Source organism: Ips typographus, linkage group LG3 (assembly GCF_016097725.1).
Source record: "Ips typographus isolate SLU linkage group LG3, UJ_Ityp_2.0, whole genome shotgun sequence".
Classification (NCBI taxonomy): domain Eukaryota; kingdom Metazoa; phylum Arthropoda; class Insecta; order Coleoptera; family Curculionidae; genus Ips; species Ips typographus.
In genome coordinates, this window is record NC_138424.1 from 4111696 (window position 1) to 4132268 (window position 20573).

A 20573-nucleotide genomic window follows, 5' to 3' on the forward strand; every position below is an offset into this window, starting at 1 on the left:
GCGAATTTCTATATCTGTAATCTGTAAGTCCACATCATGTGCAGCTTTTGCTGACATCCGCAGCACTGTTCGTCGTTTCTGATTGGTCAAGAAAAAACAGTAAGTTACAAGCAGAGCTTTTTTAAACAAATTACAAACTACGAAAGGTGCTGCGATTTAAGCAAATGCTGTACATTTTCTTAAATAGATACATGAATAAATTATTTAAAAAAACTTGCGACTTGTATGAACTGAAATGGCCTTACTACGCTGAGCACTTCAACTTTCATGTTTCATCAGAAAGAATATTACATACTTACCCTAAAAATATACTAAATGTCTATTAAAATGGCTTTAAAAAAAAACAAATCTCTGATTTTTGGAAGATCAATTAAAAAAGTTTATTAAAATTATCTTGTAACACGTTGCAGGTGTTGATAGCCTAGAACACCCTGTACATGCAATTTGAATCCTTACAGAATGATTGTTTTTAGATATTTAACATTTAGCACATTTTCTTACACATGTTTCAAACCCACAAATAATGGCACATTCAGTTTAAAACACCCTGTATTTTTTATATATAACAAAGGTGAACAAAAACATTAAATAAGTATGTAAAAATATGATTAAGCAGTCAAATATGGCATAAAATAAAAACAGAATAAGTTAGGTGTCATTATAAATCAGTCTGATCAAATCTGGCCTTAATGCAGTCCTGCCGATCACAATTGTCGCTCAGGTTACCATCCAAACTGCGCACCATTGAACTGGTAAAACTAAACTGGCTACTGTTCGAATCGTTGTTAGTAACTTCGGTGCTGTCCGAAGCAACAGACAAGGCGTCAAAATCCGGCAAGTTCTTGACAGTGAAAAACTTTACTTCACCAGTTGCTTCCACAAAAATTCCTTTGGAATTCCCGCCCAGATACTTAAATTTGGTCAGGACCACTCGATGCAGTTCCGGATCTGTAGTTACACAAAGCTCCGGCGTGATTTTCAACACTTCAATGGCTCCAAACTGAACAATGTACAAGTAACAGCGATCAGCCAGATGAACAGCCAATGGCAGGTGATGATTGGAGATATCCTTATCGCGCGAGGCTCGTCCGAACTCGTCCACAAACACCAGAAATTCGTTGAAAACTAACAGGTACTCTTTGGGATTACTACAAGTTTCCATGATGGCAACCGGAAAGCTTCCGATCTTATGGCACTTGAGAGCTTGTTTCAACTTGATGTCAGACGCGTCGAGAAACTCTTCGGCTTGGAACAAGTTCAAGTCGATTTCAAAAAACTTGTCGGCGCCCACCAGAAGACTGTTTTGAGTAAACAAAAGACATGCGGTCGGTTGGGCGGTATCCACAAGTCTAACCGGTAAAAACTCGTTAGTATCACTGTAGTATTCTAGGATTAATAGCTGTTTAGGAGTGGCCACGGCCACTTTCTTTTGCACACGATGTTTGGATACCTAAAAAAACAAGTTTATTCAACGTAGTGAACCAAATATTAGAAAACACACAAAGGAAGAAGAAAGGCCAAGTAAAATTATACCACTTAGTTTGAGTATTTATGATATTTTCTCCCTATCTGCTCAAGCTGGCTGCTCTTCCGGTTTTAACGGAGATAAGTGCCAACTTGCTTATTTTAAATTTAATCTGCTCTATATTACCACAATTTTCAATTCTTGATCTAATTTTACGTGTACTTCTTATCTATTAAGATTAAATTTGGCGTTTCTGCAATTTACGTGTGAGTGCTTTTTGAGTCGTGTATACCTGTAGAATATGAAATTCGTTCAAATTGTTCACGTTGATCCGTTTGAACTTCAACGTAGGCTTAATACAAGAGGCACATTTGGACAGGTTTATCAGGTGATTAGTGTCGCACGCGATCAATGTGGATTTTGAACCTTCAATCATTAAAACTGCATTGGAAGGTTCAAAAATGGAAATCTACGACATGAAAAAATATTTTCAACCACGTAACCACAATATCAACTGTACCAACCTGTTCAACATTTTCAACGCCCTCTATATGTAACAAACTGTCTTCGTAGTAAGAAAATAACCCGCGATCAGTGCCCAACACTTTAATATTATCGTCCAGTTCAATCAGACAATTCACAACCACATTGGATGGTGATTTGAACAACGTCTTAAATTTCGAGTCCACCTGAACCGACGCAAAACACTTTTGCAACGCTGCAAATTCATTGAAATTTTTAGTTGTCTGTATTCTATTTGGTATGTCAGTTAAGGTGAATTTAGCGACACAGTCTTATCACCGTCAACACAACTCACTTGACCGTGAACAGACTGTGATTAACGTTTCTAAGAATTTAACCTGCAAACCAGCTATCCTTCTCTTTGACGCTCAGTGCCATTATAACCAAATACTTTGTGGGCCAACAAGTCGTTTTAGGGGTAACTTCCACTTTTATTACGAACGGTAAGTCGCTACTCGCTACCGGAATTCCAATTTCGGATGGTAATGGTTCCAATATTACCTAGGATTTTTAAAATCCACAGAAATAACACATGATTGAACTATAATAAGATTGCTTACTTTTCCGTGGGCTCCTTCTGGAGTAAACGAAAATCTATCAATTGGCGATTGAATTTTTCCAATAGGATTTTCTGTGTAAATATCCAAAGAGGAATCAGTGAGTCTGGCGTAACGTTTTACCCATGAACCAGACATCGTACTGTAATATCCATAATACTTTTTACAAAAAATTCTTATTCTGATAGTCAAAATAAACTAGAATAACGTCACAGCCCACAAAACTGTGTTCTTGGCATATTATAGTTGGATTTTTACCTTTTGAGAATGACGTCATCTTTTTACATCTTTGTTTCTCGCATATCAAACATGTGAAATAAACAATTTTAGCAAAAAAGGCACGTTGTTAATTTTGTCGTCCTGTCAAATTAAAAACGTTGACATTTACTGTCACTTTGATTTAAACGAATATCAAAGGTATAAAAATGCTGCGCTACAATGACAAGGCCCAAATGCTAATTCTAAATGTGCTGCTTTTTTTCGAGTACGAAAAGAAACAGTTTCCAGATGTCAACTGAAACTCTCATGATCACTCATTTTTCAAAGCATTTGTAGGTTAAAATTTGTGATCTAATTCCAGACATGCGTGTTTTTTCACCTGCTTGACGTCATTCTCAAAGGGTAAAAATTTGACTATAGCGTACAAAAGTCCTTGTTTAAAAAATGTGAGTTACTTTGGTGTCCTACATTTCAATTGCGAATATTTCTGTTCCAAAGCAAACAGAAATAACGACATTATTATATGTTACGTCAGATTAAAATTTACGTATATCAGAGATTAGTTTTAAATATTTTCTTCAACACAAAACTTATATCTAGTATCTAACCATTTAAAATTGTTTATTTTTCTGGAATGACAGAAATTTTAATTTATAAAATTAATTTATACCGCCAAAACCACTTGTTTTTCATACAGGAATTGTTGTTTCTGTTGTCGTTAATTTTGACACAAATTATTGAAATTTGTATTAACGGTGACGTCATCCTAATATATTTTGCCTTTCCATATAGTTTAAGACATTATAATGATCTATGTACATACGTAAAGTTAAACAACAAAACATTAGACAGACACTAAATACATACCAAACCATTTTAATCCACCCTTCGCAAAGCGCACTGTCCGATTGATCGTTTCCTATCGTATCCGACGCCTCAACATCCTTTAAATTCGACTTGTAGTGATCGGCCAGCTGCTTAGGCAACCCGCAAACTTTAGGTAAACTTTGGGAACACGTCACATGAGCAGTGACGTGACACTCCTTGCACACATGATAGTTTCGTCCCAATTGGATTTGATTGTGACACTGGTGGCATTTTTGCAACGTCTTGTTGAGCTTTGTTTCAAATCTACAAATAATGGCAGTAATTTAATCACCAGCGAGCTAAATCCGAAATAAAAGCTAATTTCAAAACTATCCATAGCAATTCAATGGTCCCGACAAATATGAAGAAAAACTTATAAGTGTCAGAAAATATCAATGATCAACTTTGTAATGAAATGGTCATCCAATTTTGTTAATCCGCTTGAGTTACCTGTGAGGAATATTGTGGTGCATTCGAATGGATGCCGATTTTTGGCGGCTGGGCGATGTGACAATCTGATCTATAGCAGCTTTGCTTTTCGGCGTCAAAATTTCCGACTTGGATTTATTCATTTTGCTGCCGGTTCGTTCCAAAATGTTTGAGTTCACCTAGAAACAAAAATGTTATCCAACCGACCAGATTAGCAAGTAAAGTACAGTTTACCTCGCATAAAGCTGACGCTTTCAACTTGAACACCTCCTCCTTCAATTTGCGATTATTTTCCTTCTCTTTGGTCAGTTCGGCCTCCAAATCTTTATAGTTCAAGGCCAGTGAAATGGGCGGTTGGTTCTCCTTTTTGTTAGAGCTACCAAACAACACTTCGGTAATGGTTTTTTTCTTATGGGACTGTTCCTCAATCTGTAATTTATATCAATCAGTTCAATAGTCTAATTTGGTCCAGTCCAATTACAGCTACACCTTAGATTGCAAATAGTCGATCAGTTTCAGATGCTGCTTGTCTCTGGCGTCCGCCTTCATTTCCCTCTCTTTATAATAGTTTAATTTTTCGTTCAGAGTACTTTCCAGTAGAATGTATTTATGTGAAAGCCCTAATTTGTTAAAATAATTACACTTCTGATGTACAGTGCGTTTTTTTTAACGCGCAACATAGGATTTTACGTGTTAAATTTTTAAGCCCATGTTAGACCATGTTATTTTGGAACTACAAGTATAAAACTTGACGGGTGTGTCTTTAGTATCCTGAAGCTTAAGTAAGTCTACCAATTTGGTCTAAAAAGTGATTTAAAACTGGAAAAAAATCTTTTTTTTTTCGAAAAGATTTTATCCTTTCATACTCCCTGTATGCATTGTTGTTCCTTGTTGTTTTTGATACTGGCAGGGCAGGTAGCAGGTAAAGTGACTTATTTTGACTGCATCACGACCCGACAACTTTTGAACGTCAAAAGGGCATTTTATGATTGTTTGGAATATACTGTTTGGCTTCAAACGGAGGTCAATTTGAACAATTCACTTATAAAAATACTTCTTTTGTTCTTAACTTTCTTGATATAAAGTTAATGATCACCCTGTTTTACTTTCTACGCCAAATTTTACCTGCTAGCTGCCGTGCCAGTATCAAAAACAACAAAGAACAAAAATGCATACAGGGAGTATGAAACGATAAAACCTTTTCGAAAAAAGATGATTTTTTGCAAGTTTTTTAACACTTTTTAGGCCGAATTGGTAAATTTACTTAAGCTTCAGGGTACGAAATAGCCACCCGTCAAGTTTTATACTTGTAGTTCCAAAATAACATGGTCTAACATGGGCTTAAAAATTGAACACGTGAAATCCTATGTTGCGCGTTAAAGAAAACGCACTGTATATGCAAAATGTACTTGCCTTCCATGGTTTTATTCAAATCTGACATTTGATGATTGAGTTTGTACTTGGATTCCTTTAAGTGATCAATCTTCGTGATATAATTAGACAGTTCTTCTTTTAAAGCGTTATTTTCCTTGGATAATTTTTCTATTCGTCTTTCATGGGTTTTTACTGTCACTTCTGCGTTGCTCAGTTTTTCCTCCGAAATCTACAACGACCAAACCTTAATATTCTTCATCGTGAAATAGCCCAATAAACGCACGGTTAATTCATCGGACAAACTCGCCATAAACTGTTTATACTCAGCGCATTGCCTCTTGTACTCGTCACATTCTTTTTCCAAGCTCTGCGCGTCTTCCTCCAACTTACGAACTTTTTGCTCCACCATTGCCCTTAAAGATTTCTCTTCGTTGACGTGCCTGGCCAATTTTAACGTTTTAAAACTGCATTTTATTACTTTAATCAAACCTAAAGAACCTTTTAGCTTCCTGAGTTTCTCTACGAGCGTCGCACAAATCGCTGATTAATTTTTCCGTGTTACCGCTCAGCTCGGCTTGTTTAACTTTACTGATTTCCACCAACTTTTCGTATTCGATCACTTGTCCTTCCAGCAAAGTGCAGGCTTCACGTAAAGCATCTAAGTTCTGTAAATGACAAATTATTAGTCAAACTTATGTATAAATGATAAAGTAAAACTTGCCAGCTTCATGTTCGATATTTCAGCTTGTCCTTTTCCAATCAACTCATTCAATTGCAATTTTTCTTTCTGTAGCTGCTCAATAGTAGCAGTTAATTTGGCCTTCTCCAATTCCTCCTTCTGATACTTTGAGTTGAATGTGGAGAGGTCAGTTTGTGCGTCACGCAATTGATACTCTAAATTACGAATGGCGTCTGCTTTGCTTTGCAAACTACTTTTTAATTCTTTAATAATCGCCTTCTCATCTTCAATTATATTGTTTTCGTTTTGTAGCTGTTCCTGAAAGCAAACAAAGCACTTATTCTAAATTTTTGATACTATAGCAAATAATATTTATAAAAATTAATCACTCTACAGGGTGATTCAGGTGAAGTGTTCTATTAAATGTTAGAGAATATTTCACGTCGAATCCAAATATCAAAAGAGTTGTATTAAACGTTTTAATTTAAGATAAAACAATAACGAAGTTAGAAAGGTGATCAAAATTCAAACAAATTACCCTGAACGTCCCCAGCCTTACTAACAAAATTAAACATTATGTCTACAAAAATGTAAAACAATATTTTTTTTTAACAAGTGAAGAAAATTATATTTTTTAGAAGACGATTCTCATTGACCCGAATAACGCGAGACGGATTTGGACACAATTCCCAGGAACTTACTCAATAAGAAACTTTTCTTGAATCACCTTGCTGGAATATACATAACAATCACCTGCAAAGTTTTAGCGCACTGCTTGGCTTTAATAAGCTCCAGTGAAAGATTCTCATTAATATTGGACAATTCCAACATGGCAGCCTCTTGGGTTTTTTTACTATCATCAAACACTAACTTTGATTTTGCCAGTTTATCTTCCAATTTTTTAATTTCCCCCTACAAGCATTTAATTTATACTTTTATGTGGAAAAGCAGCTTGTATGATTTACCTTGGCATCTTTCAACTCCCTCTCTAAGATTCTCTTGTCAATCTTACAGTCTGAAAACTCCTTTTGCAGTTTGTAAAACTCCAACTGTTTCTCTCTCAGTTCTTGCGTTTTGGTTTCGCACGTTTCCTTCTCTTCCAATCTTTTTTTTAATGATTTACATAGTTCGCGTTCCTGTTCGACTTCCTTCTCCAATTGACAGATCTGTTGCTCGAGTTCTCCCGTTTTTCGTTTTATTTCGTAGTTCTCCTTCTTGGTCTCCTCTAAATCTTTGCACTCGTTTTGCAACACTTGGTTTTTCTTTTCCAAACCTTTGATGGTTTTTTGACTGTTTTCAAACTGGTCACGCAGTGTCAACACTTCTTCTTTGTACTGGTCAATTTTTTGCAAGTCGCGTTCCAGTTCGTTTACTTTAGCGTTGAGCTTTGCAAGCAAACTTTCATTCTCATCCAGTTTTTCTTGAACCACTTTGTATTGGGTTTTGCTTCTCGACAGTTTATGGTGTATACTGTCTACTTCGTTTTCTTTATGCTTTAACACGGTCTTCAAATGCGCAATTTCGTTTTGGAGATTGGTTGTATTACTAACTTCCTCATTTAGTTTACTAGAAGTAAATAGGTATATGAATTAAGTGTGATATGTAATATGTATAGGATGTCAGTACCTTTGTAGTTCGGTTACTTGATTTTGACGATCAGCGGTTACTTTATCTAGTAAGTTTTCCAGACCTAAAACGCTGCGCCTACTTAGGTTTTTTTCAGTCTCTAAAGATTGCCTGAAAAAACAAAAATCACCACTACATAATAATGCAGTAAACTAGTGTTAAATGTTTTGAAACTTCCGGAATTCAAATAAAATGGATATGACATCACAAATACCAATAATTTTTGCCAAGATAAACGCGTCGGTAATAATGAACCCAAACAAAATGTCAGTGCTTTGTTTCTCTCAAACATTACAAAACCTCCTGCAATTTTTTGACAGTTTTTAGTAGTATTCGGAGAATTCCGGCGTTTCCAAAACGATTTTAGACATATCTGGGAATAAAAAAAATTGTAAGGTCATTCATCTAGAAAGCTTTGGTATTTCCCAAAAAGCTCTCTAAAAAGAAAAAAAAGTGAGAGATTGAAGAAGTTTTGAATGACTTTTGGCTTGGGGGTTTTATTTGTTTACAATTTTCTGTGCACTTTGGAAACATTGAAAATGTTTTTGGCTTCAATGTCATCATAATTTTGTTTGATTCTCGCATAATTAAAGCAATCTTCAATAAAATCTCCGGGTTATTTTCATAAAAAGGACTAAAAATACTTTTGCCATCGTTTTCTTTTTACAGATCTATTTCTACATGTTAGACCATTATAACAAAGGATAAATTAAGTGTAACTGAAAAAAAAACACTTACCGTTCTGACTGTTGTACTTTAATAGCATGTTGCAATTGCTCATTCAAAGTTTTATTTGTGTTAACCAGCTGCTCATTTTTCGATTTTAGTTGCTGAATTTCTAAATCGAGCGCTTCAACTTTGACTTTTTCAGCTCTCTCCCACTTCAATTTAGCTGCTTTGATCAAATCCAGCGCCTTCTTTTCCAAATTGGTGCGTTCTTTGCGTTCCACGTCCAAAGTTCGTTTGACAGCCTTAAACGTAATCACAAAGCTAACAATATTTCCACTGATTATCCTGTCCGACGTACACTTGATTCAGCCAAACTTTCTGCCAGTTGTTGTTCCAGTTTGTCTCTGAGGGCCTCGACGCTTTGCAATTTAATGGAACACTCATCCAGCTTGCGTTCTAAAGCCTGCTTTTCCTGCTTAACATCGTCACTTTTAGAGGCTTGCATTCTTAAAGTATCCAATTCGGTTTTAAGATTTTCCAGGTCGATTTTTTGATTTAAGGGTACCGTAAAGGGCACACCTTCCCTGTCGACAGCCGGCTGATGAGTGAATGTGAAACCTGACAAACGATAACGCAAAAAACCGTGTAAATAAGCGGCAAGCGAGAAACATAAAAAACTGGTATAATTCTAAACTACAACAAATCTTACCAATAAATGGCAAGTTTCGTCCACTAAACTGCGACCGTCTTTTAAAGTTTTCAATGCTCGGGTGTTTCTTTTTGACCTGAACGTCGCTAAAGTTTCTAGTGTCTTCCATGGAATCGATTCTAGGCACATATGGGGGCACTTGGTCTCTTAACGTATCGAAATTGATACCCTTAAAGACTGCATGATTTTTAACTTTATTCGGTTTCAACCTGTATTTTACGTCTGTAATTAAATCCTAAAATTGATCGGTTCAAATTGTTTGGTTTGATGAGAATATCTCCCAAACACTCACCTTGATAAAACTCACGTAGGCTAGACTTAAACTTATATCGGAAGGAAATTTCAAACTGTTGCGATGATTCATGATTTTAGAGTAAATAGTGGTGGAGTTTTGACCTTGAAATGGTGGATTGCCTATGGTCAGTTCGTAAGCCAGAACCCCCAATGACCAGTAGTCGCAAGACACCTAAAGTTTGAATTTTTCAAATAAAAAATCAATAAGTCTAGTCTTTTTTCAGACTACTTAAACAGTCAGTCCTATGTTACTACAGCTTAAAACTCAGGTTAACACTTCGGCTAAAATACGCCTATTGTAATATTAATACTATTTTGAGACTTTTTTGTCTTTGATATCCATTATTTTACTGTATTTGAGGCACACAATTATATTTATTAAACAACCCTCACCAGAACCAGGAAAGAACTGAAACTTACCCCATATCTTGTAAACTGTTCACTAGACTTGTTGTCTAAACATTGCAACACCTCAGGAGCTATATAATCTGGTGTACCAACCGGGAGACCCACTTTCACTTGTCCGTCATTGTCTAGCCGAGTCGCCGAACCAAAATCGGCCAGTTTGATGTGTCCGCACCGATCTAATTCACTTGGCTTGAATCAATCAAACTTAATTTCCGTTTTATTCTTACCTATCAGAATGTTATCTGGTTTTATATCCCGATGGACATAACTCATTTTATGCAAGTCTTCTAAAGCAAGAGTAACTTGGGCAATATAAAAAATGGCGGCACTTTCGGGCAGAGTACCTCCTTTCCGATACAAAAGACCTGAAGAGACACAAGGTTATAGCAAACACTAGAAAGGTTTTGTCCAAAAATTTACTCAAAAGATCTCCTCCAGGATGATACTCCATGACATAGAACAAATAGGAACTATCTTGAAAAGAATACTGTAACTTGGTTATCCAAGGTGAATTTGAAGAAGCCATAATGTTTCTTTCTTCCTGGAATGACATTCGTTTTGTGTCCTGAGCAAACTTTCTGATGGTTTTCATGGCATAAATGTCACCTGTTTGTTTTTCTTTGACCAAGTGCACCTCACCAAAATGACCACATCCTGCATATATTTTAATAGCAATTTTCACAAATTTTATTTATTTAAAAAGTTATTTATAGAGGCAAGCAAAAAGTGAAAGCTGGATGTTTGGCACCTTTGAAAAAAATTAACTTTAAATAAGTATATCTGTAACTAGCCAATTGTTTTATTTCAACATAAAAAGAGAAATCATGTAAATAAACAAGGCAAAATCTACCTTGTGTAAAAAATATCAGACATTAGAGTTAAATATAAAATTAATGTAAGTATGTACACAAATACTATAGGCATTACTGAATATAAAAAACTGCTTCATATAAATCACAACTAAAAAAATACCAAAAAATCAGCCATCATATTTTAAGCTAAGCTTAAGTTTGGTCTAGACTCTTTTTACCTGTATTGGAACCACACTTAGCTTAATATAGGTAAGTGATGGTGCAAATGTGGGGGTAAGATATACACTATAGATCTGGCATGGATAAAATGGCTGAGGCCCAATGAGGTGACCTTAATTACCTAACTATACCAATTTCTACTAACTAGTACCTAAATAAATCTTACCAATAATATTCTTTATCTCAAAGTCACTGGTGTTAATTCTAAGACTCTTGATATTCTCAATGGCCTCCTGATACTTTTTAACAAATTCAGTTATGTTGGAATCACCTTTCATACTTTCAATGTTACACTCATCGTACAGCACCTGCAAAACGTCCAGAAGGACTTCTCTGTTCAAAAGTAGATTATTTCCATTGGATTTTCCGATAATCTCAGAGTTTATACGCGCCACTCGTACACTGATAGCCTCTTTTAAGGCTTGCATCTTTCTTACCAAATAGAGGCCACTCAACAGTCCTCAGATATTATGCAAATATTTTAAAATTACTAGTTATTTTTTAATGCAAACTTAAAATATTGTTATTTAATATGTGCATTATTTCATGTCAGACCAGAGACGTTTTGAATTTGGAAACCGAAACGAAACGACCAATATCAACATTCAAGACTGTTGTCCGTTATACGTTAAAATTCCTGTAAACAAAACATTTAAATTTCTAATTTTGAAACATCTGCTGAATGACAGGTGACAACTGACAATAGACAATCCATCCGACGTTGCCGGATAAATCGACTCCTAATCGAAAAAGCATTACATAATCCAGAGACAAGCATAAACCGCATAAACGTCATTTTGTCCATCGGATTTAAAATCCGATTTATCGATTGCTAATCAATTTATGCCATTACCATAAATTTAGTCATGTCATGACGTTGCAAAACTAGAAAAAAGTAAAAAGAACAGAGGTGTAGAATGCAAGCAGAGCCCGTATAGATTCAATTACATATGGCATCAAAAGTATTTAATTATTTTAAATAAATTTTCTTCAGGAAATTGAAAGACTTTTATAAGATGTATGGGAACACATTTTTACACGCTTTTTATTTTATTCTAAATTTATATAGGTATTCCTTGACTGACTGGAGTTTCCAATGAATGTTCAAGAACCTAATTAAAAACTCAACCTATCTAATAAAGTATTTTTATTTTAACGAAATTATAATTACTACACAAATCCGGGGATTCCATATTATTGACCATGCATTTTTACATATTATTAACTATAGGTTGAAATCCTGCCCGACCTGTTTTGCCCATCGTTTTGTACATTCTGGTTTTCAAACTCATCAACCAAGGAATCGGAAAGTGCCTACCAAAAATTTTATTATTTGTATTGATTCATCCAACGAGAATGAATAAATCTTGTCAATTTTTATGTAATTGAACAGAATCTTAAGTTTATTAATTCTCAGAGTGTTTTTACCTATATGTAACGTTTTTTATTAAACGTATACCGATCGATTACCTAAATATTAAATATTAGTTGTAAAATAAAAATTACATTTAATTTCAATTAATCGGGTAGTATAAACTTTAAAAAGTGCAATAATTTAGTGGGTTTATGCTACTTAGTGTATAGGGACACATTTGGTGAGGGGTAAGTACCTATTTCGATCCAACATCAGGCTCTTATCAATACTATCACAGTAAACGGTTTTGCAAGATTTAATCTGTCAATTTACATTCAATAAATTAACTTTCTTATCGCTAAGTATTTCACGTACGGTTTACATTAATAATAATTTTTTTGCAGTGACTGTACTATCGAAATCTGTATAGGAATTTCAGTAAATATTTAAAAATATAGTCGGAATAAACCACATGCGCTTTTGATTTGACTTGACCGCAAAAGGTCAAAAGTTAACTGCAAGTAAAAAAGAAATGTTACTAATGCTTCTATAGTTATGTATTTTTATTAATATCAGAGGAATTAAATGAGACAAAAATTTGTCATGACAAACGCTGTATACTCGTATGTAAAAAAAATATTCAAAAATAAACATTTCATGTTAGCATCACTTATATTAGGTTAAGTACCTTTTGGAATCATTTGTTTATAAACAAGTATACTTTATGGATCCGTTCGCACATCACTTTTGCTATCAAAGTTTTGCGATGCTTATTTGATAAGTAACATAGACAACGATGATACTATTCTAGCACACCACCATTATTGATAGAGGTACCTACATCTATAGAACCAGCTAAAAATGGAGCGCTTAAATTACTGGATTTGCTGGATTTTCCTAGCTCTGGATTTTAGCAGAGGTCAACAGCTGATTTCACCTTGTCCCAAAATCTTCCAGTATGAACAAAAACCCAACGAACCGGACCGATGGTATGGTACTGCCACTGTTATGTCGCAACAGGAATTGTCTGGGGTCTGGTTCCGAGTACTGCTAGATTCTCCTAGTATTCAATTAGGGGTAAGTTATCATTTAGGCCAAAAACTGCATTTAAATGCTTATATATTTACTTTATTTCTGATACATCAAACATTTCAGACAAGGGTAAGAACCTATGCTATAATAATTATCTGGTCATAAATATATTACAGGGTAGTCAAATTGGGAAGAAGGAAAATGTAAAATTTCAGAATGCGACTGTAATGATGGAAGTATTATCTTATGAATCTCGTCAAATACTTGGATTTTACAAAACATGTACTTCTTCTAATCTTTTTTCACAGAAATTTACTCTAACACCCTGTATACTTGGCGCAATGACCAACCATGTATGTAAAGCATATTGACAAATTTCACTTTTTTATTATTACATACTTTAGAATAATTTATGTGGTTAAGGCTAATAGTAAACATCACCAGATATCACTTAAAAATCTAACTTGTCACTGATATATTGTAATATTTAAAGAACAAAATATCTCCAAACATTAAATTAGCATACGTACGTATTATTCAAGATTTTGGCATATTGTATCGACGACGACGGAATATTATTAGCATTTACCCTGGTTACTCTGTATATGATTATGACTTCGGACTATTATTGTTTTTATACATACCTATATCCAATTTTTATTGAGGGCAACAAGGTGTGTGCTTACTTTTACAAGGTGGTAGCTAATACTAACCATTAATTATTATTGTGCATGAGTGATCGTAGTAAGCAACGATCACTAAATACATATTGAGCAATCACTGATGATGTGTAATATGCTAGTCAAAAATGAGATTGTAATAAATATAATTAATAAAAAAATTTTGTTTGTACTTGAAAATGTCAAGTAAATAGTCAATCAGTCAACTTTAAATACAAATTACTTAAAACTATAAATAAAGTAGAAGGCACAATTACTAATAATAGCGATTCAACACGGTCCCCTTTACGCTATTTAATATAAAAAATTAATATTAAATATTTACTGATTAGGAACTTAATCTCAATGAATACCTTTTTACCACTAGGATGTCAAGTACTGATACATAAGATGTCCCAAAATTAATCTTCTACACATAATAAGTTAACGAAGTAGTTTAGGAGTAAAAGTTTGACGAAAAATGTATATAAATAAAATATTCAAAAAATTAATTAAGCAATAAGTCAGTGTATTTAGACAAGTACAATGTGAATTATCTCTTTATTTATGTCAGTAAAAATGCCAATTCAAAGGTAAATACTGAACTAGGAATTATTTATAATTTTTTTCATGTCCATAATTATGTTGATAAGACTTTTTTCCTCTCTTGCGTACGCTAATTTTGCAACATCCGCGGTATAAGTTTAGCTATTGAACCAGATTAAACTGATTGCAGCTTACCTTAAGCCAATTCTGCACTTGACAGCAGCCCAGTGTTGATTTTAAGTTCAAAGTCTGATAACGTCAAACAATGCGAAATAAACGTTTTATTAAAAATACACAAAATACATCACAAAATAAGTTCAGACCTGTATAAAATTCGACAGTTTCATAAACCATTATAATTAATAACTGCTAACGAAAATAATCGAGAGACATTGATAAACAAAAAAGTTTGATTACGTGTGAATAAAAATGATTTCTTCATCCTTATATAGGATATTGATCCATCCACTGCATTTGCTAAACACAATAAGTCCAGAACATTCTTTCCATAAAATGCAAAATGGGCTTAGATGATATCTCGGAGCTCGATGCATGTTTAGCGGTTTATCAATATTTGCTCTAAAAAAAAATGATGAAGTGTTTTGGAGAAAATTCAAAAATTTGCTGGGCCGATTATTTCCGTTAGCAGTTTATTTAATCATAATACAGGTAAGTCATACTCGTCATGGAACTGAGTAACTTCAATCGACATAGGAAAAAGTTTATATAAATTGTTTAAAATTGGGCAACATAAAGAACAGCATGTCAACTAAAATATTTTAAAGATTATGACACTTCTGGTTACACCGGAAGTCAACCAGAACTTTGCTATTTTAAATGGAACACCCCCTATACAGGTATAAAATTTTGATAAATTGTCCATACAAAATCAAGGGTAAGAAAACAGAACCACTAAAAATCAAAATAATAAAGATATGGTCGACTTCCGATATTAACCCAAAATGACCTAGAAAGTATTTTAGTGGAGATGGCCATGCCATTATTATGTCCTCAAATTTTTAAAACCATCCTTTGTATACTTTTTTTTAAATAAGTCGATGTTTTTTTGCCATGGGACAGGCTCTATAGAACAAGGTCAATATCAGACTAATATACTATTTTCTACTTTCTCACCTGATTAACAATTTTTTTTATGATGGTTTGTCAGTAGACACCTGCATAGTATTTGAAATAAGAGTGACAATTTTTTTTATTAAATAATCGCAACGCTCTTTTTTCTCAATAGAAATAATCCGTTAACCTAAATTATTCGCAAGCCAGCTTGCCGTCAAAACTACTCAAAGCGATCGCAAACGCCTGCAAGGCGCACAACGGATACCGATAGTCCATGGTAAATGCGTCGTCTGCGATTCGTCCGAATTGCATCACGACATAGTCTGGATCGCTGTCATGAACGATTTGAAAATTTTTAACGGACGCCTGAGTGACGCGCCCGTGGAAATTGAGCACGTACGATTGCGTGTCGTCGTTCCAAACGGGTGTCTTATTGCGCAGGACTACCAATCGATCGGTGCGACCCGACTTCCAAGCTTCCACCAGCGGTTCATCCGGACCTGCGCGGTGTCCTTGGGCCAGAGCCGGAATTACTACAGTCATCCGTCTAGGCCCTTTGAATCCCAAAACGTTAGCGTCATAGAGCACGGTGGCTAACTCTTCTTTAGGTGGTCCCTCTGTGTTATGTTCCTCTACTTTGTTTCCAACTGATTGTCGTCGTTTTATTTTGTCAAATTAATCAGTAATAATTAAATTGCATTCTATCCTTAAATAATTACCTCCACTTTTTCCTGCCCAAGCTTGAAACCGCGTTCCCAAGGCATTACTGCGTAGCTTGCCCACTGCACCAGTACCTTTACGGGATAAATCAGTGGGATCAGCACTTATTACATAGTGACTAGTAGCACTCTTTTTTCGCTTGCGCGCAGCCAGCAACAAGGCTCTTCTGCCTCGCGGTCTTTCTAGTTGCAAAAAATAAGTGGGAAATAGTCCTCTATCGACGCCACGTCGATCTCGAGCTATACGGCATCTGTACAGTACCTACAAGACAAGTGTTTCCTAGCACCAAAACTATGACTTAAAAGTTAATATAAATTTACCCTAGGTATAGCAGGTTCCAAAACAAAAGCAGCAATATCATCATTTGTTAAATCTCCTTCAATTTCCAAACTATCTGGACTGTTCTTTGCACCAGGCTGGTTGTCATTTGCAATATCACCATAGTCACCCAAAGGGTTTACTGCTATTGATAGATTACCATTGTGATTAGGAGGAACTGGGGAGGATTCATCATCCTCAATATCAAGTAAGTCACTGCTTGAAATATTATTGGTGGCAAAATCTTGAACATTATTATCTAGAAAACCACTTTTTCTTTAGTTCAGTCAATTTAATAAGCTGGCAAAACTCTTACCTAAACTGTCTATGCTGGACATAACAACAATTTGGTCCGGATTGTTATCATGACTCATTGCATACTGTAGAGGCCCATCATATCCCCGCAACTCTTTTCTGCTGGTGCTGTTTCCACTACTATCTCTGCTTTTGCTCGAACTGTTGCGAGCGTCTGTAGCTTGAACCATACCCGAAACGAGTCTCTTCTGCTTCATTTTCTGTTCTAAAATTTGCCGTTGATGTTCTAACTTTTGCGTCCTTCCCTCCATCACGACGTATGATCATACCCTCGCTCTGTCTCCTCACTATTTGTAATAAAATGTTTGTTGTTGCTCAGGGAGATACGACAAATCGATATTTCTGACGACGGTATAAATTGGTATCATTTTGGTTTGTATTTCCACTGCCCATTAAAACCTATATCAAATATCAATATTTTGATTATTTTTAACCTGACTTTTTTGTGATGTAACAAAACGAAATTGGATGTCATCTGTTGGATGTCGGCTGTCAATTTGGCCACTACCTCCGTTAGGTGGTTCTACTCACGTTTGGGCGTATACAGAGTTGCCTATTCGCGTTCGCGACTGTGGCTTAACTTATCCTACAATCTATAAAATGTATTGTTTATTTACAGAATTGGTTTGGAGAAGTGGAAATAAGAGACAACAAATATGGTTACCTGATCAAGAACCCCAACTACAAGCTGAAAGCCAACACTGCACTTCAAATCAAGTTTTATATACGTTACAATCCCAATCAACCCCCGCCAAAAGTAGTGTCTCTTCGCCTAAACGCTGTGTAAGTTCCTACATTATAAATATTGCAAAAACTCAAGTTATTTTGGTTAAATTATATGTTTGTGAAAATATCTATACATAGGGCAAATTTTGGCAAAAATATATACACACCTATTATACTCACCTAACAAGTGCGAAAAGTGTTACTTTACTCTCGCAGGAGATTGCAATTAAAGAACAGGAAAGACGCTTTCCGCCAGTGTTAGGTACAACATTTTTCCTAGGAGTACCAATTTTCATTAAATTGAACGAAAATGTATAGTAAAATTACTAAAATAAAAGTCTTTTTTTGCAAAGGTGTTTAATACTATATTCTTAATTGAGACATCAAATATACAGTTATTGTTTTTTGATTTAAATGTATATTTATAATTAAGTGAGTGCGAAAAAGTGCACTTTCCCCCACCCGAGTTGGAAAAGATATTGTCAAAAAATTAAAACTAATAATAATTTTCAATACAGCGGCGCGCACAGCGATGCGTTCAGAAATATCGCATTGCACATTACTCGTATAATAAGACATTACAAAGAGCGATATGTTTGGACAAATATCGAATGGTCTTATGGTAAAATGTAAACGAAAAACTAGTATTCTTCTCTATTAATTCAGGACAAAGTGTCCAGAAGAAAACACAGTCACCCCGGAAGCTTCACCTGTAGGACAATTATTTACCAGTGAAGTTGAAACGGATGCTTTGTCCGCGGGACAAGCTGCGGTTATACCTAGTGTGGTAGCACAAAACAGCAATCCGTAAGTTATTTATTGTAAATTTTATAAGCAAATTTATCTCTAGAAGTCTTGAACGCATATACCTAACTAATTACAAGACTTTTATTGCTTGTAGGAGACCAGGAGCAAGTGCAGAAAAAGATGATCACTATCCCAATGATTTTGAAGCCTTTTTACTTCATACTCAGACAGGGCAACAGAAACCTTTAACCAAACCGTCAAATATTCTGGATTCGGCGGTGTGCGGTACGATTGTGGTAAGTTGTCAAATTAACTTTATGTACCGCTGATCATTTAAGATAGGACATTTTAGAGCAGGCAATTTTGTCCCAATTTAAACTTTTTCGTATCTCTTGTAGTTTCCGAGATGAATTTGAATTATCCTGTATATATAGGTATATGTTCATTATTATATTACATTACAGAAAAACCCCAAACCTTTGATAACCTATGGTCAGGTGGCCCAAGAAGGACAATTTCCCTGGCATGCCGCTCTTTATCATTCTCAGGGAATCGATTTAAGTTACGTATGTGGAGCGTCTCTAATAAGCCTGAATCATTTGCTAACGGTGGCCCATTGCGTGACTAAAAAAAAAAGCCAATCAGTGATCAATCCCGACAATTTGGTAGTCTACTTAGGTAAAAATACTTATTAAGACTTCAATTTTATAATACACGCGACATTATTGAAGGAAAATTTTACTTGAGAGTTTGGAGAACCCCAGGCCTACAAGACAAACGGGTAGAGAAAATTTTCGTTCATCCCAAATATGTACCACATAATTTTTCCAATGACGTGGCAGTGTTAAAACTGACAGAACCTGCTCATTTGACCAATTTCGTTAGGCCAATTTGTTTGTGGGAAGGACCTTCGCAACTTGAACTGATTGTCAAAAAAGTGGGTAAGTGTCGTGTATTAGATAATCCAAAAAAAAAGTGGTTTATTTTAAAACAATTGCAGGAACTGTGGTTGGCTGGGGTTTTGACGAAACGGGTAAAGTTACTGAGCAGCTGACTAAGGCCCATATGCCTGTCGTATCCCAAGAAACTTGCATTTATTCGTTTCCTGATTTTTACTCCAGATTTACAAATAGCAACACTTTTTGTGCTGGATTCATTAATGGTAAGAGTAACTATAACAAAAAAAACTATCCATACCTTTTCATCAGTCTAAACGTTGAGTATACTCGTCCATCAAAAGTTAAAATTATTTGGAAATATACATAATTAAAATTTTGACTTTTTCATTAATTTTACAGTATATAAGTCACATTTTTGAATCTGATATATCTTACAGGTGAAATATTTATTGATAATATCGTCTATTTTTTAAGGTACCTCTGTATGCAACGGTGACTCTGGTGGTGGCCTTGTCTTTCCCAAACCAGGCTCCGACAGATCTAATCCCGTATGGCAAATTAGGGGGTTGGTTTCCCTCAGTGTAGCTACACGCGACCATTTCAAGTGCGATTCCACACATTATGCTGTATTCACGGACGTGGCCAAATACTTAGACTTTATTAATAATGCCATGAGGCAATAGTGATTATGTCCTCCACAAAAATATAGGCAATTAAGTTCGAATAATCGGAATAGACAAATTTTCTAACCCTCATTTGCACCGTCGTATTTTTTTAAACCGCAATTAACTTGAGTTTTGTTTTGGATGTGGCAAAAACGAGTGAAAAGTCACAGTCTGAACTGCGCTCAACTTAAGCTTGGCTTAAGTACAACGACGGTGCAATAATAACCCTTAATTTTCATATTTTTGTATTGTTTATATTATAATACATGTGTATTAACAAATTGTATGAGCGTTGTTATTTTAGTAAAAAATTCTCCTAATAAAATGTAGACTAGCTGAACTATCAAACTGTCAGGATGACATGACAAATTTTAAGTTAGTTCCAACATAAACGACTGCTTTAATACTTTCGTCGATTTCAAATATTTTTTATGTATCACGCCCTATATCTATCTGCAACTGTTTTCGAGACACTAGCGATTGAAATTTTTTTAGATTTTGTAGTGGCATATAGCTCCTAACCAGAATGAGATTGAGCAAAACGACCTGCATGTTCTTTATCTCATAACTTTACGAGATCTATAATCAAAAATTATATAACAGTAAAAAAATTGACACCTGTCAAATTCTCCTATGTGTGACTTTTCAAACGTCGATATCTCGAAAACC

General features: G+C 35.0%; 3 protein-coding genes across 5 annotated transcripts; 1 reads left to right on the forward strand and 2 right to left on the reverse strand.

The window, feature by feature from the left end:
• Positions 1–531: 531 nt before the first annotated feature.
• sti (citron rho-interacting kinase sticky) lies at positions 532–11423 on the reverse strand. Its single transcript, XM_081975309.1, has 24 exons — positions 11016–11423; positions 10239–10472; positions 10046–10183; positions 9831–9994; positions 9409–9582; positions 9117–9351; positions 8766–9025; positions 8477–8709; positions 7739–7849; positions 7078–7678; positions 6866–7024; positions 6155–6430; positions 5932–6098; positions 5717–5873; positions 5473–5662; positions 4549–4679; positions 4294–4488; positions 4081–4238; positions 3631–3894; positions 2548–2686; positions 2326–2488; positions 1990–2183; positions 1758–1934; positions 532–1450 (listed from the first exon to the last, which is right to left on the reverse strand). Exons 1-24 carry the CDS (start codon positions 11275–11277, stop codon positions 659–661), a joined length of 5574 nt encoding a protein of 1857 aa, XP_081831435.1. The 5' UTR covers positions 11278–11423; the 3' UTR covers positions 532–658.
• Positions 11424–12132: 709 nt separating this feature from the next.
• On the forward strand, positions 12133–20188 carry LOC145726305 (chymotrypsin-like elastase family member 2A). Of its 2 annotated transcripts, none has more exons than XM_081975346.1 (9): positions 12133–12451; positions 13015–13280; positions 17487–17650; positions 18260–18400; positions 18495–18636; positions 18805–19018; positions 19072–19281; positions 19341–19502; positions 19714–20188. In XM_081975346.1, the coding sequence occupies exons 2-9, from the start codon at positions 13065–13067 to the stop codon at positions 19920–19922; spliced, it is 1458 nt and encodes a 485-aa protein (XP_081831472.1). In that variant the 5' UTR covers positions 12133–12451; positions 13015–13064; the 3' UTR covers positions 19923–20188. The 2 variants fall into 2 exon arrangements, with proteins under 2 accessions (XP_081831472.1, XP_081831473.1); XM_081975347.1 differs by having other exon boundaries at positions 13035–13280.
• On the reverse strand, positions 13306–17349 carry ktub (Tub domain-containing protein ktub). 2 transcript variants are annotated; one of them, XM_081975350.1, is made up of 5 exons: positions 17137–17349; positions 16869–17072; positions 16555–16811; positions 16234–16495; positions 13306–16161 (listed from the first exon to the last, which is right to left on the reverse strand). In XM_081975350.1, exons 2-5 carry the CDS (start codon positions 17062–17064, stop codon positions 15707–15709), a joined length of 1170 nt encoding a protein of 389 aa, XP_081831476.1. In that variant the 5' UTR covers positions 17065–17072; positions 17137–17349; the 3' UTR covers positions 13306–15706. The 2 variants fall into 2 exon arrangements, with proteins under 2 accessions (XP_081831476.1, XP_081831475.1); XM_081975349.1 differs by having other exon boundaries at positions 16869–17348.
• Positions 20189–20573: the final 385 nt, after the last annotated feature.